The sequence below is a fragment of the Larimichthys crocea genome, chromosome XVI (assembly GCF_000972845.2).
Source record: "Larimichthys crocea isolate SSNF chromosome XVI, L_crocea_2.0, whole genome shotgun sequence".
In the NCBI taxonomy this organism is placed as follows: Eukaryota; Metazoa; Chordata; class Actinopteri; family Sciaenidae; genus Larimichthys; species Larimichthys crocea.
This window is the reverse complement of record NC_040026.1, coordinates 12,312,391-12,336,928: the sequence shown is the minus strand read 5'-3', so window position 1 is coordinate 12,336,928 and position 24,538 is coordinate 12,312,391. Positions and strand designations below refer to the sequence as shown.

The 24,538-nt window shown below is 41.2% G+C and overlaps 1 protein-coding gene across 1 annotated transcript in view; it reads left to right on the top strand.

The window, feature by feature from the left end:
* The window catches only part of antxr1c (ANTXR cell adhesion molecule 1c), a 37,989-nt gene extending 18,502 nt beyond the window's left edge, over positions 1 to 19,487 (top strand). Inside the window, exons 10-18 of the mRNA XM_010742904.3 lie at positions 7 to 105; positions 306 to 375; positions 5,448 to 5,526; positions 7,162 to 7,257; positions 7,494 to 7,532; positions 7,989 to 8,087; positions 8,200 to 8,367; positions 9,560 to 9,640; positions 16,367 to 19,487. Of these exons, the coding sequence (XP_010741206.1) occupies positions 7 to 105; positions 306 to 375; positions 5,448 to 5,526; positions 7,162 to 7,257; positions 7,494 to 7,532; positions 7,989 to 8,087; positions 8,200 to 8,367; positions 9,560 to 9,640; positions 16,367 to 16,630 (995 nt within the window). The 3' untranslated portion in view covers positions 16,631 to 19,487. The remainder of the gene's footprint in view (positions 1 to 6; positions 106 to 305; positions 376 to 5,447; positions 5,527 to 7,161; positions 7,258 to 7,493; positions 7,533 to 7,988; positions 8,088 to 8,199; positions 8,368 to 9,559; positions 9,641 to 16,366) is intronic.
* The last annotated feature ends 5,051 nt before the right edge of the window (positions 19,488 to 24,538 follow it).

Genomic DNA, 24,538 nt, shown 5'->3' with positions numbered 1-24,538 from the left:
AACCAGAGTCCTTCCAAGTGGTGGTGAGAGGAAACGGTTTTCTCCATGCCAGAAACATCAACCAGGTGCTCTGCAGCTTCAAAATCAACGACACCATAACAATCAGTGAGTACACCCACACTTTGCTCCCTTCTGTCTTTTATGTAAACCCAACTTGTTTGTAACAAGGCTTAGATAAGTCTTTGTTTGGTCATTTTTAGTGTTTTTCTCAGTGTATGAACCTGTTTATTCCTCTGTGGAAAGTTCAGACTGAGCAGTGTACTTTTGAGGAATGTACATTTGTCAAAATGTTTTTTTCCTCCTAGATGAAAAGCCAGCCGGTGTAGAAAACACATTCCTACTGTGTCCAGCTCCTGTCATCGATGAAGTTGGAAAGTAAGTGCCTCTTTTTTATGACTTTATGACTTCATCAGATTGTCTTTCAACCGTCTCAAGGAGAACCACTTCCAATATATTTCACACCAAGTGGCATTCGCGTGCATCTTGGATCACATTCTTTGCCTCAAACACAGAGAACCACATGTATGCATATGGGCACAGACCATACGAAGCCTGCCATACATTAGTTCTTTTTACGATCCCAGATCTAGGCCACATTCCTCGCTTCAAAACCCCAGTACAGCTTAGCAAAATATAGGGGCTCTGTAGCCGTGCCAGCACATGCAGTGGTAAACCCTTCATGCATGTGTCCTGCTTCTGTCCTGAATTAGAACAGAGCAGTCAAAACAACTGGAGATAACTGTTTTTTTGCCTTACATAGACACCAGGAAGTCAACAAAAGAAGCAAATCACAAAAAGGTATTTTTTATACTAACAATGGGTCAAATATCTGTGAAAGTAGTCACTCATGGTAAGGAACCCACAGATCAGCCAGCTCAACGGTTCCCCTCAGATCTAGAGCATTTTAGTATCTTTCAGCTTATTGTTTTGGTTCACTCTCACTGCTCACATCAGTATCATCTCCAGCTGCAGCAAGCAGCTGTTTTATGCTCGAAAATCTCAACGAACACACAGCAAACAGCAGATAAAGTAGTTAGTGGTGAACATAGAGGAGCATTTACCAACTTCAAATATTTTCCTCAGGACCTGGTGGAGACCAAAACAGAACAAAAAGTAAAGTAAATTTGGGGCTTACATTTGTAGTAGCATTCATTCCAAGTGAACTGCTACTTTTGTTCCAGATCTGCTGAATGTGTACATTGGCAACTGTAACATGTTTGCCATAACAACATTATAAGATGATAATATGTCAGAGTTGTCTTTAAAGCTTGTTAAAGTGTTTTTAGTGGGCTAAAAATCCCAATAAAGCAGTTTTAAATGGTTTCAGATTACTTTTAAATACAACACATGGAGTATACATACACTCTGTGCTGAAGTAAAGTACAGGTGTCATCTTGGTACCTGTACTTTGTATGATTCTGGAGAATCCTTGTAGATTAAAGATCCTGGTTCCTCACATGTATTATCAGCACTTGAAGGGACTTCATGATATTTTTTGTTCTAATTAAATCCTGATGTAGCGCTTCTTTGTTTGACAACTTGCCATTCTGCCTGTGAGAAAGCACAAATGTTGAGTTTTGGTACGCTGCTGGCTTCAAACTGAAGCAAGTGGGCGAAGACCTGATTACAGTGAATTGTATCTGTTAGTTCAATATCAGTTCTATCGACATCCACATTAAAAATACAGCGTGCTTTAATCACTTCAATGTTCTCTGGCTCACTGAGGGAGGGTTGGGGGGGAGTATGTGTGTGAAAACTAAGACAACTGAGGTTATTTTACTCAACCGTTCACCACACGATAGTCACACAATTTTCTGGGATAACTGACTCTATCCGCAGCCAGAGTCGCTCTGTATCAGCTGGCTGCAGTCTCTTTTTAGAGTCCAACCATGTTCCAAAATCAACAATCCACAAACCTCTCTAACCCAAGTCTTTATGGGAAGAAAAGTACACCAGGCCACAGAGGAGAAGGTTCAGTGGACGGTGGTTAAAGAATTTAAAGTGCATGGAGATAGAAAGCAGAGAGGAGAAGGTCTGTCAGCCAATATTAGACTCTCCTCACACACTTTCTTTACCTTTAATGGTATTTGTGTTGGTGATAACATACTTCCTTCAAATTCCTTCATTTTATTTCCCCATAGAAGCTATAAATCCAGTTTACAGTCAATATTTGCATTGGCAGTGGTGTGGAAAGAGAGAGGATTTGATTTTAACTGCAGTGGGGAAAGATTTAAACAACCTGGACTCAAGCTCTGAAGCTTTAATCGATACCTTGGCTGAATGGTTGTAAAAGTGAGGGTACGTCTTGTGCCTTCGCCTCCTTTGAACTTGTGTGCCTCTGCCTTTGTGTATTTTTTCTGCTCTTTCTTGCCTTAGTTCTTTTAAACTTTCCATCCCATCCCCTCCGCTATTAACCTCCCGACTCTCCAATCCCACACTTATCTTTTTTCCCCTGCCCCCTCCACTCCTCTCTCCACCTCTGCCTCTTTCGGTGCCACGGTGGCTCTTTTCACCAACTGCTTCGCCTCGCTGGTTGTTTTCTAGCCCCCCCCCCACAACATCTTCTGTCTGTCTGTCTGGCTGGTCACTTTTTTCTCCCTGTATCTGTCTTTTATTTGTCTCTGTCACACAGAAACACCCACTTTGAACCCCTGTCAGTCTTCCACTCTCTTTCAACAGTCCCCTTGTCCAGTTTTGGCTGATCAAAGCCATTCAGCAGCTCGCCTGGTCTTTCAACTGTGTGGTCATGTGTTTGTGTGCAGCTTGATTCTCAGCAGGGTGGAAAAACCTTCAGAGAGAGTGTTTAAGCTGCGCCATTAATACCCAGACTAATGAAGATGTTTTCTGACTGAATAACAGCTCTTTATATCATGAAACTTTTTTACATTTGGCAACAAATCTGACAAATATATTGTCACTTTACTCAAACCCCAAACATTACCATTGCTGCTTTTCATTCTAGTCTGTTTTCTGATAGCTGATGTATTAAAAATGGTCTCGACGTGACATCATGTCATCTACGTTTAGTTAGTTTTATAAAGGAAGAAGAGGAAAAGGTGACCCACACAAATTAATGTGAGGCAGATGAACTAGTTTGTGTTCCATTCACTGTGTGTGTGTGTGTGTGTTCATGTTTGGACCGCCTGCCCTGTCTGGTTTATTTCCTTGCTTAACAGCTGTCAGACAGGGTGCTCTACAATCAACATTTCCTCCCCATTATTTCCTTCCACATCCTCAAATCTCAAATTCACACTGGTCAGTTTTCGTTGGCTCCCTCTTAGTATCACCCTTCCTCCTTTCTCGCCTATTAATCGTCAGTAAAAAAAAACAAAAAAAAACACAAGTAATCAAGTTCAGTTACCTCCGTCGTGGGCTACACCCAAACTAGCTCATTGTTTTCAGAGCATCATGAACTCTGAGAAATTGAAACAAGATGATGTTTTCATACCTTTCCCGTGCAATTGCCCAGTTGTGCTATAGAGTAGGAGTAGGTTTTTGTTGTATGTTATAATTTATTATCACCAAAACCAATAGCGAATTGATCTCCATTACGTCATTTGCATATTGTCGTTGCTGCATATTTTCATAAGACGCTTCGTCCTCTTCTTCTATACTTGAGTGTTACCAGTACAAAACTAAATCTGTATTAATCCACTGCTGAAAATAGTCCCTAACAAATGTCACATTTACTCCTGTTTGACTAACATTCGGTTAATGCTACAGTGCCCAGCTGTTTCAGGAGATCACTGGAAACAAAACTATACATTTGTGACCTGATTTTACAGATTTGTGTCTTCAGTAGAAACAAATGTTCATTTGGGCTGAATGCCACAGAGAGCATTGAGATATCAAACATGAAACTTATAGTCTTTTGATGGGATTTGTTGACAATAAGGAAAGGGAATAATGTAAGCCTCATGCTTTAAACTGCAGCCATGAACAGATCAGTCTGTTCTACAACAATATTTAGATTTCTTATAGGTTTTAAACGATGCTGCATTGGTGTTAATTTTATCCTCATGTTTCCAAAGCTATTTCACTATTCCATGTTGTGTTTTATGCCAAACTCCGTTCATAGTTATCTCATCTTAGCTTTAACTTAAATCAGAGGGATGTTTTTAATCATACGACATGCGGCCATGCTGTGCCGATACATCAAAAACATGAACACACAAACTATCCTTTTGCTCTTAGACTTTTTGAAGTTTCAGTCCTTTATTTTTGGCTGTTTGGTGTCAGCAGGGTACGCATGCTGTTGATCATGAACTTCACCCATTAACCCAGCTCTTCTCTCCCACCACCATCCCCCTTTTTTCTTTAAACCAGACGGACAGCCCTCTGAGTCAGAGAATAGACAGGTTTATCGGTCAGACGGCCTGCTTTCCATCTGTCAGACCTCATTCACGTCACACCTGGTCTTCTACTGAATAAGAATTGGGGGTAGTGGGTTGGGCCTTTCATCCACATGTTTTGAAGATCTGAACGAAAACAGGCTCCAAAGAGGCCACTGGAGGCCACATGAAATTCCCAAAATTGTTTTTCCCCTCCTGAAGGAGAAAGAGATTCAGACCATCAAGAAAGACTCTCGCAGTTCCAAAGACTTTAGGAGGGTAGGAGGTCCTAAGAGGAGTTTTGACATGGATGAGGTTTGGACTGGAGGCTGGGCAGAAGCATGTTTTGAGAGTTTATAAGGTTAACTTTGCTGTAAGGGAAATTATTCAGCAGCTCCGAGCGGAGATCATAGACTGCATTTAAAGAGGGGAGGGTGGCAGAGATTATTCTCATTCCTGAAAGGGTAATTAAGATGGTGTCTTGGAAAAATACGTGACTTGCCCAGAACCATAAAAACAAAATCTCAACTAGCAGGTTGTGATTTTTATTTTCCATTTCCATTTTCTTCAAGTTCATCCGTTCGTCCCTCCTCAGCCACACAGAAGTCACGGACTTCTCATTGGATCACACAATAACACCTACAGCTTGTTGTTTTTTTCTCTCTGTTTTTTAACCACAGTGGAAAACTTTTGTATTTGGTCCATTTAAGCTCAAATTGCTCAATTTCATGTGAAACAGTGCTCGTAAACAAAAGTCAAGTTGAGTCAAGATCTCAACAAGAGGCACATTTATTGGACTGCCAGGTTAGAGATTTTCAAAACTAGTCTGCTTCACTTTGTTTTTAGTTTTTAAAATCTCCTTCAGCCCTTGTTTTGCAGCTGTTTTCTGTCTCTCCATACATTCTCACTTCTAACAAACCACCTCACAGTTTGCCGGTGACGTGATTCGGTGTGAATCCGAGTTCAAATGACATCACCCTGCTCAAACAAACTGAGCTTTAAGAGGAAACACTTCAGACTAAATAACTCCAAACATGCCTGTTGTTGACCGTAATGTTACATCCCATCTCTTCATGAAGACGATGAGCTTACTTGACCTGTGTTGTTTTGTTTCAGGGTGATTTACCTCCAAGTGAGCATGAACGACGGTCTGTCCTTCATCAGCAGCAACGTGCACGTCACCACCACAGAGTGTGTAAGTGGCAGCTTTTTCAGTTGTTTTTTTTACTATTGGAGATGCATTAATGCACCAAATCATGCTGTAAAATGTTGTTTCCTCCAAATTTTTCTTGCTTCTCAACTTAAAAATTGGAGTTATAGAATTTCTTTCTTTCTATTTTGTAATATAAGTACAGATGTTTTCCAGGTCTTCTTGTTTTGCATGTGGTTTCCACTCATCTTCCTTCTGCTTCTTCAGTCCTCTCCAACCTCACCTCTTTTCCCAGAATGTTGCTTTGTTCTCTGTAGTGAGTTTCTTTTCCCGCTTTATCTCTTTCATCTTCCCTTTTCCAATTTTGTTATTTTCCCCTTTTTTTGGGGGGAGCCAAACCACAGGGGTTTGTAGTAGCGTTCCACCCAACAACAACAAAAAAAGACCCTCTGAAGCCTCCCGGTATGGCAGGAGACAAAAGGTTAGAGAGGAAGGTTCATGACCGTGACGCTGCCAGCTCAAGATTTTGGTTGAGGAAGTGAAAGAGAAGCATCCTGTAAACATGCCACATTCTTGTAGCCCCCAGGTGTGTGAACACATATAACGCGTGTCAGCGTGAAGCCGGGTGGAGCTTCATCTGTTTTAAACCACGTATTAAACAAGATGCAATTTAAGACAATTTAAAGCAATTTACCAAAATAAAACACGTATGTTGGAACATATGGACCGGAGTCACAGCAGATTCCCACCCAGATAAAGAGGAACATGCTCTTTGAAGCCCGTTCTCCCTCAGCCCATGTGACATCATATCCATGAAAATACTGTGAATCCAAATGGCTGTGTTGTGGTTCATGATATACAGCTCATTTAGACATACCATTGCAATTAGCCGCCTCTCGCCACTAAACTGAACCATATAGGCTGAAGTCAGACCAGGATTATGGAGGCACGACAAGTTGCGAACTCGCGTTCGGTTAGCCTGGTGCAATAAAGTCTGCGGATAAATCAAGAATGAAAACAAACCCAACAAACCTCTGTGACCCCTCCCCAAAGTGCCATTCCAGCAGTTTTCGTCTTTGTAGTTAGTCCACAAAATATTCGCATATAGCAAAAGAAAACAGACATTGTATGTGCGAGAGTGACAGGATGCACATGCGGTCACTGCTTGTCATTGTTTGCACACGAATCCTGCTCGTCAGCTGTTGACCTTTATAGAAAACATACTGTTTTCTGAAAAGCATTTGGTTTCCAGCGATGTGCCGTCTGCGACGGACCCCACTGCTGAGTCCAGATAAATCCCCCCACGTCTTTGCCACAAGATAGATAGGGGAAAGTCTAACCACATGTGATCCTCATCTGTGGTCTATAATGGGAACCACGTTTGGCTTCATGGACGCCTGCCTGGCTCAACGTGAGCAAAAGCAACTGATGGATTCATTCAGGGCTCACGCAACTTACATGAACCGCTGTCATCAGAAAAACAAAAACATGAACGTTTACTGTGACAAGTAGGATTATACGTCCATTATGCAATCATTGCTACCAGTATTATCACTGGATGTCTTCTGTTTCTGTTTCCATACATTTGTAGTTTAAATCTGTCCATCTGGATCCAGCTGTGTGTGTTAGATGTGTGGTACTATTGTACTAGTGTTGTCTGTGTGTGTGTGTGCTCTCCAGTTTGATGGCACCATTCTCCTGATCACCCTGCTGGTGTTGTTCCTCCTGCTGGCCCTGCTCTTCATGTGGTGGTTCTGGCCTCTCTGCTGCACTGTGGTAAGAACTTTACACTCCATGCAGGAAACAGGCGATTTAAAAAAGCAACACTTAAATTACAATTATCCAGAGCTTCAAAGGGGTTTGTCTAAACTCCAAAGCATCATTACACACCTTAGGAGACCTTATAAAAATACAAAAAAAACCCCTAAAAACACTCAGGAGGTCCTCTGAGACGTGTAGCAGTGATGTGACTAATGTGTTTGTGAAGCTAAACATCTCTTGTTCTTCTATAGGTGATCAAAGAACCACCTCCTCCACCTCCTCCTGAGCCTGTGAGTCAAAGCACACACACAAACAAGTACACACACACATGGCGATAGATACGACCTACTGTTGGCCCCTGGTGGCCTCTTGTTCGAGGGGTACTTTCACAGGTTTCTGTGTGTTACTACTGTTTCTGGACAACAATGACTCAGCACTTTCTGGCCACAGTTACACACTGCTGATACCTGATTTCTGCATAGTTTTCATTCAAAGTGTCAAAGTCAAAATGTTGAGCTCTTTTAGCACATTTATGCATTTACATCTTTTACAGATGACATCCACACTGCATTTTTAACAGGAAGTTCAATTTTCCAGTTCCAATATGTGTAAACTACCAAAGCTTGACACTTTAAAGTGATGTGTACTCAGTGTCATAAAGATCATGGTAACAGTGTCTGAATCAGTGTTAGAAAGTGTATAAGAGAGGAAGCAAGTCACTTTTTGTGTACTTATTTCTGTTTTAGGAGTCAGATGATGAAGACGGCCTGCCCAAGAAGAAGTGGCCCACTGTGGATGCCTCATATTACGGAGGAAGAGGAATCGGAGGGATCAAGAGGATGGAGGTGATAAAATGACGAAAACACATCCAATCCAAACACGCTAACATAACTGACTGACTTTAGATTGCATTGCATTCACTGCTTCAGCTTTCAACGTATTATGTGCTGTCTGTAGGTTCGTTGGGGAGGAAAGGGCTCGACCGAGGAGGGGGCCAAGCTGGAGAAACCGAAGAACGCTGTGGTGAAAATGCCAGAGCAGGAGTACGAGCCCTTCGAACCCAAACCTAAGAAAGCTCACAACAAGAAGGCGCCTCAGAACCGGAAGTGGTACACGCCCATTCGGGTAAACCGACACTCAGTTTCCCTCAAGACCAAACAGACAATGGGGCACTAAAATATCGACATTTAGTTGATTTATTGATGCAGAGAGGAGCACAGAAGCATGTATCTTAGTGTGTGATCGCAAACTTCTCAGCACATAAGTGCATCCTTGCGCAAAAAAAAAGTCAGCTTCTCAGGAAACCTGCCTTGTTTACAGATTGACCGCTGTGCATTTTTGAGCTTTTGCCCAGTGAGTTTCAAATAACCGGGGGAGAATTTTCTCAACCCGCAGAGAAGCCCGAACTCCTACCACCGAAGTTAAAAACATGAAAAGCACGAGTGGAGTTGCAAAGTTTTCACAAGACAGCAGGGAGGAATAAAAGTCTGTTTGGGCCATATTTATGTGTAATTAGTTGCATAAGCACCAAATTCCCCAACTATCAATGTTTACACATGGCCAAAGTTGGTATAAGCAGACAGAGAGACATTGTTAGACTTGGCGTCAGCGCTGTTTGTCTTTTAATGGTACACTACAATACAGCTCTGTGGAGCTACACTGGCCTTTCATACAGTAGCAGCACTTGTTATCTGACTTACATGACACACAAGCCTGCAGTGATTCACACTGAAACATTTCCTACAGTCAGTGGAAAAACGTGAGTTCACACACTGACTGGTCACTGTGTTCAGTCCGTACACAGTTCTGTGTTTCTACACCTGAAGATCCTTTCATTAGTTGTGGTTAGTTTAAGATATCCGCTTCCTTCCTCTCGAGTACGTTGAGTGTCTTCACTGCTTGGTCCAATCAAATGCAACATGACAGCAGCATGTTACACTTCATGTATTCTCTATTTAACCCCAGATTTACACTGAGATACACGTACTGCTGTCGTTTTTATCGTTGGGATCATCACTCACAGGGAATTAAAGTTCATGCGGCTTCAGTTAGTCAGACGTGAACCAAAATACGACCGGGTGACTAATCAGCACAGCTTCAACCAGAGTGGAAGGAACTAATCAGTAGAATCAGCTGCTGTAGTGTTTGTTTGGGATTCAAACCTGCAGACTCTTTGCTTCAGAGGACCACAGACCAAACGTTTGCTGATACAGGAGAATCAGTATTAATATAATTTTATTGCAGTGTTGAAGAGTTTGGTGTGCAGATGTGGGCAGCTGTTAAACCTCTCTCCCTCCCTCTCCTCTGTCCTGTTCAGGGTAAACTGGATGCTATCTGGGCTCTGTTTCGCCGCGGGTACGACCAAGTCTCTCTGATGAGACCCCAGCCTGGAGATCATGTGAGTACATCAGAGTTCATCAAATGCTTTTACACACACACATCACATTTACTTCCCATGTTCCTCCCTTCTGTGGTGTTTTATATCCATGGTGACACACAACTGTATCACCAACTTCCTTCTAATCTTCATTGTGTTTTTTTTTCTTTTTGAGGTTTTGTTGAGTTCAGTCATGTTGGCCAACAGTCAGGGGAATGATGGGTTTTCCTAGAAGGTACAATGATAATGGCTAAAAGCTTGTAGTTATATGTGACACGGAGCCAAACCAAAGCCGGCGAATTATTTCAAGCCAACAAACCGATTGTTGCTGACGGACATAAACCGCTCTAGCAACGTTAGTTCCATCTCCGGCTGACCATTTATGCTTCAGGTTGACTTTTTTTTAACTAGAACCCTGCAAGAGTCTTAAATATACTGTACACTTGGTGGCTGCATGCTATCATGCTAAAAGACTGTGGCTAAAGCTGGCAGGGAGTATTTTAGCCTTGTTAGTGTTAACATGTTAGCATGTTGACTTTAGCTGTACTTTCACTCAAAGTATAGCCTTGCAGGGCTGCTCGCATGGTTTTGGACTACGACATGATCATCAAATAAAACACTGTAATCTTGACTATGTTCCGCTCTGTCATCAACTCCTTCACTAATTTCTCCTCATTCGCTATGTCCTGTCCTTTCTCAATTTGTCGTCCACTTTTGTTTCATTATACTTGTTTCTGCCTTTTTCTTTCTCTTCCTGCTGATCCGGCCCTGTCTCAAGAGTAAAAGCAGGCATATGGCAAGGAAATTAACAACGTTTGGCACCCAATCTTGCATACTTTACTCAAGCTTTATTGTTTGTATAGAATGGATTGGGAGGCTTTTAGAATGCAGGCTAACCAGTGTGGTAAACGTGGCATTATCTCATATAAGGAGTTTAATTGGGAATCCAGAGCAGGAGCGAGTCGCTAATTACTCTTCTCACTACACTGAAGTAGCATCTGGAACCTGCTATTTTGAAAGGTTTCTTTGTGTTTTTTTTTTTGTTGTTGTTTTTTTTACATCACTTTTTGTTAATTGGTAAGGCTAACAAAACAAAAAAAAGAAAAAGACACCACCTCTGACCCTCTCTCAGTGATGTCTGCAGCCACATCCACACTTTTAACACGTGGAGGAATCCACAGCTTGACAGCTACTAGACTATGACTGGACGTTAATGTTTAGAGAAGGAGACAAGCAGTTATTTTATTGCATACTTAGCAAAAAAAAAAATATTATTTGAAGGCCTTAAATCTGAAGCTTGTGTGATTTATGATTATGATGATGAGACAGACGGATATTTTCAGATATATATTTAAATGTGTGATAATCCATCTTTGGGTGAAAAGAAAAAGATCATGTTCCAAACTGGCTCGGTGCTAGAAGTCTGAAAATGCTTCAGTCATCTGTACGCATTACTCATCCCGTCCTCCCTTCCTCCATCTGTCTCTCCGTCTCATTCACACCTGGCGTTGGTGCGCTGGCCAACACCTCCGCTGACACGTCTCCATCCCGTTAAACCGGCCTCGCTCTCACACCTGCTTCATATTAGACGGCATAAAAACGGATAGAAAACAGAACCGCAGCTCACACTCAAGACACATCCTCGCTGCTCGACACGAGTGTTTTCTGATCCGTTTGTGTGTGTGAGCTGGTAAAAATTCTCTCTTCTTCATGGATCAGCCAAGTGGTTTAGTGTTAATGCCCCCAAAAAGCCCCACATAAGAGTTTGGTTTGAATGTGGAGAGATGAAGGAGAGTTCACTGAGTGCAGACCGCTCTCCGGGGATGTTTTAAATCTCTCTGACACATTCAGCAAAGTCAGTTTTAATGGTTAAATGTGTTCTGGTGATTCTTTATAATTTCCATTTTCACAAGTCCTAACAGGCACACAAGTTTTTAGCAGCTAGCAGTGTGTTTAGTGCTAATTAGCAAACATTGCACGTTAAAACGTGCGTAACGGTAACGTAACGGTAAACATTAACAATTTTAGCATAGCTTTAGCCTACAACACTCCCTGCCATTTCTCAGTCTTTTTCTTTCATTATATTTGTTTCCACCCTTTTTCTAATCTTGCTGATGATCAGGCAATGATTTTTCTAATGGGAATACCACATTTATGAGAGTTTTCCTGTCACCATAAACACGTAGAGATGAGATTTGCTGAGGCAAATGGGACACAATTAGCTCACAATAACATCTTTACCAAAGCATGCTGGCAGTCCGATAAAAAAGATTTTTAGATTTAATTTTCTTGGTCAACAAATTTCTCTAACCCGTAGAAGCTTTTAGCGATGGCCACATACGTAAGTTCTGCATGACGCAATGCTTATTTCCTCGAAGAAATCGTGCCTCTTTTTCCACTCAAATGACGTCGTCTCCTCTAGTCGTTTGCGGTTTGTAACGAAGCGGCAGAAACATCTCCCAGGCCAGCGGGGCCGGCTCGTTTCCAGGTAGTGTAATGTTTTATTTCAAAGAGAAAAGAATGGAAACAAGCATGGAGTACCTCTTTCCTTACCTGAAAAGCTATTTGGTGTTACGTTTCCTGCCACAGTCCCACCCAGAACAGACCTTTCAGAGCCCAAGTCTCACACTCCAACTCTGGCAGACTTTCGCATTCATAGCAACACTCGCTCTTTACCCAAGGCCAAGTTGGCCGAGCTCAGTCTGGATTTTTGACCGGTCACTCTGTTGCCATGGCTCGTTTTTCATCGCTGTGCTGATTGCCACAGCAACAGCCGAATGTCAGACTCGCGACCGGCCTGGCTACAGTCCTCTACAGTCAACATGAGCCTCAGAGAACGCACAGTGAGCTCTTTTAGTCAAAGCTGTATCCATCCTGCACTCAATACACAGTGTGAACATTTACTGCATGCAGCTCATTAAATCTTCCTCACTTCCTGTTTTGGATAATGTTAGAATCTTCTGGAACCCGTGCATTCAGAATCGACAGTAAATTCACGACGTGATAGACTTGCGGATAGCGGTTAAGTTGTATATAAACTGTCACTTGTAATCATAGATTAGTGAGCGCACAGTAAAAACCGCCTCTCTGTTGCTTTGGTTGCAGAAATGTTGCAGAAATGTCGTTGGTTCTTCCCAACAATCCCTGATCTCCTCTCCTTTTGTGTTCATATACTTAACTAAACACACACACACACTTCTTACCGTCAATGAACCCAGTAACCTCTGCATGCTTGCGCAGTGTGTGTGTTTGTGTGTACTGCATATATGTATACATACATAACCACATAATTCACCAATGATAGACCGGAGTTAACGAGGATGAAGTTATCTCCATCTGAGACAGGAGTTAGCCATTATGAGAGTGTGTGTCACCCAACCACATCCATTACACTGACGTCAGAGTGTACAGTCTCCCTCTCTCTCTCTCTCTCTCTCTCTCTCGCTCTCTCTCTCGCTCTCTCATTCACATAAACATAAGCCTCCCCAGGGAAGCATTTAGCTGGCTAAAGGACATGAGGTAATACCTACAGTGAGGCAGACGACTGCCAAGGCTGTCTCCACCAACTGAGAGACCATGTCTCACACACACACACACACACACACACACACACACACACACATATTTGGCCAAGCGTAGACAATTTTATGACCTTGGTAAGACTGTAGACAGTGGAGGAGGTCAGCATGCAAGAACGAGCGAGTGTGGCTTTCTTTAATCCGGGAAAATGTTCATAGATTCAAACCACAGCTGGGCGCTAACAGAGCGACGCACACGAAGCCAAGCTGGGTTCAAATAAAATAAAAAAAAGTATCTCACTGTATCAAACTGTCTTCAAACCTGCGATTAAGTTTACACAGATTTAAAGGAGCACACACTGTGTTTTCACAAACTTCACTTCACTGTATGCTAAATGTGAAGCTACTGCCAGCAGCTAGCTCAGCTTAGCATGCTGACTGGAAACCATGGAAACACAAGCCTTCCTACCAGCACCTCTGAGGCTTATTATAATTATTACATCTCGTCATTACAACCTTTCTAACCAATATGTAACTAAATGTAATTAGTGAGCTTTAGTGGTGCTACAAAGACAGCTAACTGTTAACCTGTTTCCAGTAAATGTGCTAATCCAGTTCAGTGAGCTGCTGGTGGTAGCTTCATATTTAGCGTACAGACGTAACAGTGGAGTCAGTCATCATCTCTAACTCTCTGCAAGAAAGTGCCAGATATATTTGATTTGATTTGATTTGATTTGATTTGATTTGATTTGATTTGATTTGATTTGATTTGATTTATTTAGCACATAATTAATTACATTATCCATAAAAGATAAAACAAAACAAAAAAACTCAAAACAAACAAACAGCAAAAGGATATTATGCACAGCGGACATGCAAGGAGGTCCGAAAAAACCCTCAAGGGGCTTTTCAAGAGAACCTCCTGAAACAATTACAGGGTATGAATAAGAATGCAAGCTACTGTATTATACAGGGCATACACAACTAAGGTCAGCTTCAAAAAAATAAAAAATAAAACACAGCTGAACACATAGATCCAGGATATACACACATCAAGGTGTTATAAAAATTAAAACGGAACATTCAGTTCTTGATTACAAAACATACGTTTAACAGATTTTTTAAAAGCTGGTTGAGAGAGTTTAAGAAAATGAGGAGGAATTGAATTCCATATCTTGGAACCTCTGTAGGAAATCTTAAAATGTGATGAAACAGTTCTCGATTGTGAGGGCCGAAGCTGATAGGCTTTGCGAGTTGAGAAATTATGAAATTGATTGTTTGCAGAAAATAAATTGTCAAACAAGGAGGGACGTGTTTTGCTTAAAGAACGATATACAAACTGAGCAATCTGGAAGTAATTAATCTGATAAATATTAAGAATACCAAATTTATATAATTTATTCTTATATTGTTGTTATTGTTATTTGGAAATCACATAAAAGTGTAACATTTTACCACAAAACTGGTGGAAAAAAAGTCTGTTTTAGATTCAGTTTCTGTCCGTCAAAGCATCGCTTTTCAGTATTTTCAGTTCACTTCACCTTTTCCACATTTTCCACAGAATTACTCAACTGCAACATGAATTTCCAGCTTATGTTGAGGAATTGCCCTTCGCTTCATTTCCCATTATTGACACTGAAAGCTATTCTATGGAACACGCTCTGTTATCCATGACTGATTCAAAACTGAGTCACCCAGACCAGCTGTAATGTCTGATAAACAGCGTTTATTTCCTGTTTCCCAATCAATTCTGAGATTGAGCCAAAGCTCATTGCCAGATTAACATATTGAAGCGTTCTTTACACACCTTCCTCCATGAGTATTCTTACGAGGCAAGAAAACAGTTTCTACGTCTAGGAATGCCAGACTGGATAAGTGGCGACAAACCAGAGTTGATGGTCGCTGTTGGATTCTTGTCTTTTTCTCACAGCAGCTAATTTACCACCATTTAGATTCTGTGCTAAATGTTGCCTTTATGTGAATATGTGTATTTTCGTTAAAGAGAGAGTCACCAGTAACTTTAATCTGTGTCTGACCTGAAAAGAGAAGTTAAATTCAACCTCAGTGTTTGAAAGCAAGGGAAGACATTTTACCAGCATTCATTAGTGCTTTTTCTCTGTAAACATTTCAACATGTCGTGCATATGTGCGTACGTTTTTAAGGTGAAATGAGATGTACCACATCAGTCCCTGTTCCCTCATTTTCCACTCTGAAACCATGCGCCTGTGGCTCCACTCAACGATACTGGTTATTAGCAGATTAACATTACTTCACTCCACACTGGCTGCCAACCACATGCAACTACGGAGTAAGGCGAGTTACTATGGTAACAGCGACCTCTGTGAACCTGCGTGAAGCTGGTGGTTAGTGTAATCTTTTATGAGTGGCTCAGGAGTGAAATGTGATTTATGCCAGAACAAAACCATTTGTTTTACAGTCTGATAAATCAGCTTTACACTGTTTAAATTTTCTAACTCAGCTGCTACTTTTTATCCACCAACACCTCACACCCCACACACACACACACCAGCCGCAGCCTCTAACCTAAATCCATCATGAGTATGAGGAAAGTTTAGTCACAGTTCTCGGGACAGAACATTGCACTAACCTGGATCATATGGGGGCGTCAAAGCAGGGATTTAACTGTAATCTGGAACACCAGCTGGCCATACACACACACACACACAAACATACACACACACACACACACACACACACACAGCGCTCCACAATGTCACTGCCTTCTTAGCCCAGATGTGCTTCAGATTATCCCTTTCTGAATTAAAACTTTGTTTGCTAGACTGAAGCACTGAAGCACACTGCTCCTTTGAATTAATTACCAATGTCTTCACGCTGACATGCAGGTATAATGTCTACCATCTTCACCAAAGCAGCATGCTAACATTTGCTAATTAGTTCTGAACACAAAGTACAGCTGAGGCTGGAGGCAATGTCAGTAGTTTTGCAGACACTTAATCACAAGCCAAAGTCGTGGACAAATTAAATGTTTGATCTGATGGTTGTGTTACCAAAGTCAGCAAAGCTCTGGGAAGTATGAATATCAAGGTTCAAAGTTTATTTATTGGTATTGTTATATCTGGATCAATGTCACCGCAATCCATGCAACAGCTGTCAAGACATTTTGTTACAAAGCAACAACACAAACCTCATGGTGGCCTAAGATTTTAACTCTTTTTTTAATCTTTCGTGTCTCTTTCTTTCCATTTAGGGTCGATGCATCAACTTCACAAGGGTGAAAGAGGAGTCAGCGGCAGCCAAGGCCCAACCCCGCACCCCGATCCACACGCCCTCGGCCCCTCCAGCGGACTACCGCCCCGTGACCCGCACCGCCTCCTCATCTCCCCCTCCTAGCAGCCCTCCTGCCAGATCACCCCCGACGAGCCAGGTTCTCCCAGGACCACCACCAGCACGCACACCCCCTGGGCTTCCCTGTCCACCGCCATCGCGTCCCCCACCAACCCTTCGACCCTGAACCACACAGACAAACCCCCTCCCGCCTCCCTCCACCCCACCCAAACGCACCCGCTTTGATATCACAGACTTACCGCTCTGTTGACCAGTTCTTTCACTTTGTGAAGGTTGTGGTCATCGCTGCCAAAGATACTCCTGCTATAAGCCAAAGATCAGCAGTATTTTGAATCCCAGGCATCCTGTGATCCTCTTATTGTACGGGAAAGAGTGTCAAGTCAATCTTCAGTTGTTTCAAACATGATAAATTGTGGCAGAAAACAGGGAAACTAAAATTTTACAGTCACCTCAATGCTCTCCAAAATCGACAGGTCATTTTCCACAGGGCACGAGTACATTCTGATGATATTTTACAGTTTGACTTGACGTTCTCTCCCATACTGTGGAGGAACGGGGGGTGATTCTGGGAAATATTTTACTTTAGTGTCGGCGCGTGTGAGATCAGGGAGGATTGTTGCTGGACAGCAAAGCATGTAGGGACAGGAAGTCCACAGAAGAATACTGCAATGGATGAAATTTCTTTGTTGTCTTTATCAACTACTGAGTTAGGCCATTGTTGTCAAGAGTTAAAGGTGAAAAGTAGGTTGTACATGAAAATCTGAGCAGTAAATAAATTGGTTTATTTACTCCATTGCTGTGATGCTGAAATTTGATTTGATTGGTCATGAGGTTAATGCTGTTGAGCAACTAAGATACGACATATCTCACTGGCTAAAACGTGATTTTTAATTATTTTTTTTATATTGTTACTTGTTCTAAGTGCCAAAGTGATTTTTTTTTACTCACCTTTTATAATGTTTCTTTTATCCCACAACATGCTAACCCAAATTCCAGCCCTTTACTCCAGATCAATCAATCCTTACATGATTTTGTGGTCCAGTTTTTATACCAGTGACAGGGAAGTGTACAGATGTTATGTGGAAGGTATGTTTATACAATATGTTGTTTGAGATGCGTTTTTTTGAATGTTAACGTTGGTCGATATCTTTGAGGCTTTGGATTTTGTCCTTAACCACCTTTTCATGTAGTTGAATTTAAAATACAGCAATATATATTTTTGTTTTTTGTTTCGTATCTGCGCACATAGACATGGTGTTGGGCAACTACACAGTACGTATTTGTTTTTGTTAGCATTTGGAAAATTGAGCAACCAGAAATCAGGTTAACTCTCCTCACTTTTTTTTTTTACACACAATCCTGATACTGTACTTTGATACCAATATGTGTTTTTTTTTTTTTTTTTTATGTCTTCAGTTTTATCATCACCGGTCACATTGCAACTGCAGGGCAGTTCAAAGAGCATCTAATTTATTTTACTCCCCGAGAGAAATAGAGGAGAGTACTTGAATGAATATTGACAAGGTGTCCAACCACCAAGACGGACACTGTGCGCAGAATTTAGACACACAACAGCTAGCCAGTTAAAAGTCATATAAGAGTGTACCAGCGTTTCTCAACCCCTCAGCTACACTGAAACTTTGAAATATGAAAGTGATCCAGCTACATACATGCTCGGTAAATAAAAAGAATAATACATTGCATGAATATTGGTGCGCATTATAAGATAACATAAGATAAGACAGGCTTTAATGATCCCACACTGAAGGAGCTGCTCCATAGTTCCTCGATAGCATGTGTAAAAATGTCACTATATGCTAGATTTGACAAAAAATTGAGAGCATCTCCAAAAAGATTTTGACTTCCAGGTGTAGAAAAGAGGTTTTAAAACGCTGGTATTCCTTTTATATCCAGTGCCTTCTGGAATTTTCTTCTTGTTTTTTTTTTTATACTTTCATTTTGATGTACGTCGTTCAGTTATGTCGTGTACCGTTGTGTTACTACATGTAGTTATAATCCTGTCACTGTCTTAAAGCTGAGCTAATAGAAAATATGTTGACTTATGAATGACAGTACAGCTCAATTGAGTAGAACAAACATTACTGACAAGGTGCTACGTGTTCATCAAATTAAGTTTGATGCATTGGTATAGTTACCATAAACAAGCCCAAGTTTTGCTCAGTTTGACTACATTTCCCATGAGCTTTGTGGCTTCTGATTGGGGGAAAAAAGTCCTTGTTATTCTTATCCTCATCCCTGAACATGATGAACATTTCAAACCAGCATCTCTGCAGCTCCATCTGCTCTGGAGGAACAGCAGCACCCTCTTCGTGTTTTGTGCATAATGTAGAGTAGAGGCTGGTGAAGCTCTGTCTAGTGTTTGTGGTAATTATACTAATTATACTAATATGACAGATCTCATTTATATGGCATCACCTATCAGCTAGTTAAACACGTTGCACCTTTCACACAGGCAACAAACCTGTTTGTTCAGCAGTAAGACCACCAGGAAATATATATTGTAAGTCAACTGTTTACAAACTCCCCAACCCAGCAACACAATTATTATTGTATTATTGTAATTTGCCGCAGTTTCCTCGTTTCTACAGTATCTCTCTGTCTGCTCTGTCAGAACGGACACATGTGGCTGGTAGATGTTCCACTTACTACTGCATAAAACTGCTGAACCTCTGCGGTTTCGAAGACGTATTGTTTTTAGGGAGGTCTGGGGTTTGTTTTTGCGATTTCACTTCTTCACCTCTGTAAGACCCAAGAAAGAATTTCAGAATAAAAGCAGCATTGAAGCAGGATCTGTGTTTGAGAGGGAACTTCTGCAGCGGCTGTCAGAGCTCAGTGTCACTCCTAAAGGGAGAGATGAGATACATTATGTTAATCAGTGTTCTTTTTTACACGTATAAACAGCAGTACTGAAGCAAATATGAAAGACGTATATGATTTTCTCTTGTTGGTTGACATGACTTTTTTTTAAAAACAGTATCAATAAAGGTTGACTTCCAAGCTTCTACCAGAGAGTCTCTGTGTGTGATTTCTGCTTGTGCCCATGTGTAATACAGGAGTCAGTGTCTCGCCGGTCTAATATCCCTTCTGCAGCTCCACCCTTGCAAGTTTGGACAGTGGATAACTGTACCATTCACAGTTAGCCCTGTATACTACTCACACACATATTTTGGCTACATTTAATTGCATGGAATTACCTGGCCTGTGAGGTCCTGTTTATCTTCATACATTTTAACTCATCATGGCAGGAAAAGGGGTGTAACTAATAACATTAACAACTGATTGTGTTTGATTAGGTTCCACTGACGATGCATGCAAAGATATGTCGGGATTAGTTACACCTGTGTTTGACAAGACAAAGGCTGTGTCCGAAATCACTCACTCATTCCCTACTCCCTACTCCCTACATAGGGAAATAAATGTAGTGGACTATATAGTGAGCTTAACAGAAAAAATGTTCGGACACTTTCGGACACTTCTCTTGGCCCCGGTAATTACGTCATTGCTGTCGCACAATTAAAACGTACCACATTAATGTCGTCTCACATAATTCTTGTCCATTTACTACTGCATTTTTATTAAATTAGAGTCTTTTGATTACTGTCCTGTATGTTTTATTTTCGTGTTTTGTTTTCTATTTAAGCATCATCCTCATCCTCTCATCCATCCGCCGAAAAAAACACAAAAAACACCGTTATTTTAGAAAACTCATGTAGCGCTATAGAAATGCCATCTACTGTCAGTCTGGCTGTTTGTGTTTTATCAATAATTCAATTATTTACTTTTTTATTTTAATTTATTTCCTTTCCGCGCCCAGAGAACTTCTGGCAATGCATGATGGGATATCTTGCTTCGGTTAGTGACCATTGGATGTTCACTACATTTCGCGGTGAATTGTGGGATACATGCAGTGCACTATATAGTGGACACTAAACATTCGGACACCACTACAAAATGGCGTGGTCACTATATAGTGCACTACATAGCGGTTAGGGAGTGATTTCGGACACAGCCAAAGTGTCGGCGGTCAGAAAGGTCTTCAAAACAAATAAACAGGATATTGTTGATGATACCAAATGATGATACCAAAAGACAATGAGTTCACACTGTTATGACTTACTGGAAGATCAGAGCCAGCATTAATGTTACTGCTAAAACCTGTGGTTTTCTATATAGGTCTATAACAGTTCTATGCAACACAACAAACAAACATATGCATCATGTTGTAAATGTCCTGATGTTTTAGTCTTTTGACCACTCAGGACACTTTTACACTACATCTTATTCACCCATTCACATACTGATGTGTTGTTGAGTATAGAAACCTACATAAAAATGAAATAATGTCAGCATCTGAGCAAACAAAACATGAAAACCAGAATACAGACAGCAGTAAGATGTCATAGATTTGCTGCATAACATCAGCAACACTTTCAAGTACAGCAGATTTTTCCTCCAATTAATCATGGAGTTGGTGGAGACAAAAACAAAGCTTAAAGGAGAGGAGATATTGGACTTAAATCAATTAAAAACAATTAGCATTTGCTATATCGCTTTAAGAGGTGTCAATATACTGAGTTGTGGCCAAAAAAAATCTGATTTACCGGAGTTATTACTATACCGAAGTTAGCAGAGAGACAAATATCCTGCACTGGTAATGAGTTCCATTCATTTATTCCCAGCTAACCTGTTGTGTTGGAGAGAACCAGAAAAGTGGTTTTCACTTTAGAGGATTTTTTCCGCAACCTTTAATCCTCCTGAGGCTTTTTTTTTTGCTGTTGAGGGAAGGGTGCTTTCCAGCGAATTTCCCCAAATACTTCTTTCCACTGCCGGGCACCGCTGCGTTCACCGCTGGCTACCTTCCGGTCACAAGCTTAATGCTAACCTTTCGACCTCTACCTCCCAGTCAAGAGACAGTCAAGGAGGTAGGAAATAATCATCAATAGTCACTGCTGGGCTTGAATTCAAGTGTGCTGATGTGTACCTGAGCATCCCCTTTCAGCTCAGAGGATGCCACTCTGTAGCAATCTCATTAAGAAGCTTAATGTATTTAAAAACACTGTGTGCTGAAGGAAGATTCAAAATCTGTTACTCTGGTTGGTAATGAATTTAATACAGCCAGAATAGCCCCCATGAGCAGTTCCAGCTGGATAATTACTGTGGAGTCTGCGTTTTTTCCCCTCTACATGCAGAGGAGAGAAGGATGTGGGATGTTGAAAGGGGTGGGCTGAATCAGAAAAACGGAGAAAAGAATGGAGAAAATGAGGCAGAGGGGCAGTCAGTGCTCCAAAAACACTGAGCGCTGAACGAGGGAGAGCTGAACAAAGCAAAAACAGCAGCTGGGACTCTCCCTCACAGTCCCATCACCCTCACCAACCCTTGCTTCTTCTCCATCTTTATCCTGCCTCAGCTTTGCTTTAATGTTGTTGTTATTTGAGTGTGAGGTTAGATTATGTTTTGGCAGAATGTTCCTGGAGAACCTGTCTGTCCAACTCACCCAAAACACTCCAGACACTGTATTTACTATAGTACAAAAACATCCTGTTTGTTCATGACTGTACTTCTCTGAAGTGGCATATTTTGTCCCTAACACCACAATGACCTAAAATGATGTTGATGAAGGGATGAATGTCTGTCAGCAGTGTGTTTGGGGTTACCAAAAGCAACAAGGTGCAACGACCAAATGGTCAGTGTTTGCTAAGTCACAAACATTCCAAATACTTCCACCAGATATTAAAAACATACAGTGTGATGGTAGAAACCCATAAAAATTCAGCACCATCATGATCTCTACAGACCTAAACTGTTTACAAAAGTAGAAACCTTTAGCGCCAGAATATTCAGTCCACAGATTTAAACACTTTTAGTTTGTCACAGCCCATCGCATTCTTGTTGGGCTCGATTGAGAATGTGTTGCGTGCATTTATAATTTCAGGCATCAGTAATATTTTATGTACATGGATTATTTGTAAAGGGATGATGTAGAGCAGATGTCAGTTCGGATACTCAAAGAAAATGGAAAAATATGGTAAACTACATTGACTTGACTTTGACTTTGTTATATAGACAGGAACACAATATATGCACTGGTTAGCTACGGTCAGTAAGAGCATCCATGATATTGTACAGACTCCTGCTAGGTTTATATACAAATGTAAGACTATTTTTAGCTGAATTTTCGAGCTAGACGTCAAAAGAAAATGTGAATCAATGTGTTTCCATGCACTATGTGATTTTAGGGGAAGGTCAGACAAGATAAACAGCTGGTGAAACCGTTGCATGGGAAGAATGTGCAACAAGATTACATAATTAAATGAGCACCATTGCACTTTATTGCTTTTAAATATCCACCTCAGCAATTTTTTTGCTAATCAAATTTTTAATGTTCCATCATCAAACAACAAGAGGTGGATGAAAAAGCACATTCTGATACACCTGCTAGATGGTTTCTTAGCAATCACCTTATAATGTTTGTATGTGAGCTTCTCAAGCAGTAGCTCAGAGAGCATTTGACTCTTAACAAATCAACCTTATTGGACTGTTGACTGCAAAATAAACCTCTGTTGGATCAACTGTATGGAGGTTTGAAGAATGTCAAGCACAGACATTGGCTATAAAATGGTGGAGATACAACATTTTACTTAACAGCAATATGGTACACTGGATATAGTGTGCTTCTGCATGACGCTCACACTTTGTACTGTCTTAGAGGCAAACCTAGTGACCTGCACATTTCAACCAGCCATCTTGAATGGTAGGGTGTGAAATTTTTACGTTGTCTGTAGTGTAATTTATTTCGAGTCTGGGTACACATGATTATAAGTGGTTATTAAATGGTTTTGCAGCCACATCACAACAATCGTTCTGAGCCAGCACTGTGTTTCGAGTCTGGTTCACAGATATTCAGACAATATTTGTGGGAAGTAAATTCCGCCGTCAACCACCATCATGAAGCAGGCGAGGCCGAAAGCAGAAGCCTCCATGAAGCATATCATTATATAAAGACTACAACAGTATACAGACTTACATACACGCTGTTCTAATGAGAGGTGGACTTATGATTGTTACCGAATGTCCCAGGAGGCAATGGCATCATTCATAGAGGCTGACATGTTTACTGCTGCTTGGTTTTCTCTCTCTGTAATATTCCTGTCTTTCTGACATCGCTTCTCTTTTCCTTTCCTTTATATACCATCCCTTTTTTTTCTTTCTTTCTTTCTTTCTTTCTTTCTTTCTTTCTTTCTTTCTTTCTTTCTTTCTTTCTTTTCTCTACTCCCTCTCTTTCTCTCTCTCGGAGCTGAAGAAAACCGAGGCCCATAGGAATGTGCTGATGGTTGAGTGTTTCATCTTGGTCTCACATTACCGCCCAGACTGAACCTCACTGACCCAACACACACACACACACACACACACACACACACACACACACACACACACACACACACACAGATGCCGGTATTTGTCATTGTGCCTGTATTTTGATGCCCCTGGTATCCAGGGTAACTGGTGTGAGCGCAAACAGCAGGCTGGAAAGATGGAAAGCTGTCCTGTAAGCACAGTGGTGGTTTTTTCGCAGTTAAATCTGAGTTTATATGACTATATTCATAGTTTCGGATCCTTGATACACTGCTACACGGGGAAAGCTTGTAATGCTTTCTTGGCTCTGCACTTTTCTTTACTGTAATTCAATAAAGGCCGGTGACAGGTTAATTTGACAGTGCTTTTAAAGGTTGCCACTTCCATCTTTCCTTCACTCTGTGGTCCAACTGATGAAACATCACTCTCCATCCTGGTCAAATATCTCTTACATAGCCTGGAAGTGTGTTTTGGGTCATTGTCATACTAAAAAACAAATGATGGTCCAGCTATACACAAACCACATGGGATGGCATGTCACCCAAAGTGTCACCAGTAAAGTACCCGAACACCTCCCCCTCCATGCTTCACGGTGGGCACCACACATGTAGATCCGATCACTGCATCTCACAAAGACACAACGGTTGGAACCAAAAGTCTCAAATTTGACTCATCACACCAAAGTCCAGCTTTCCACTGG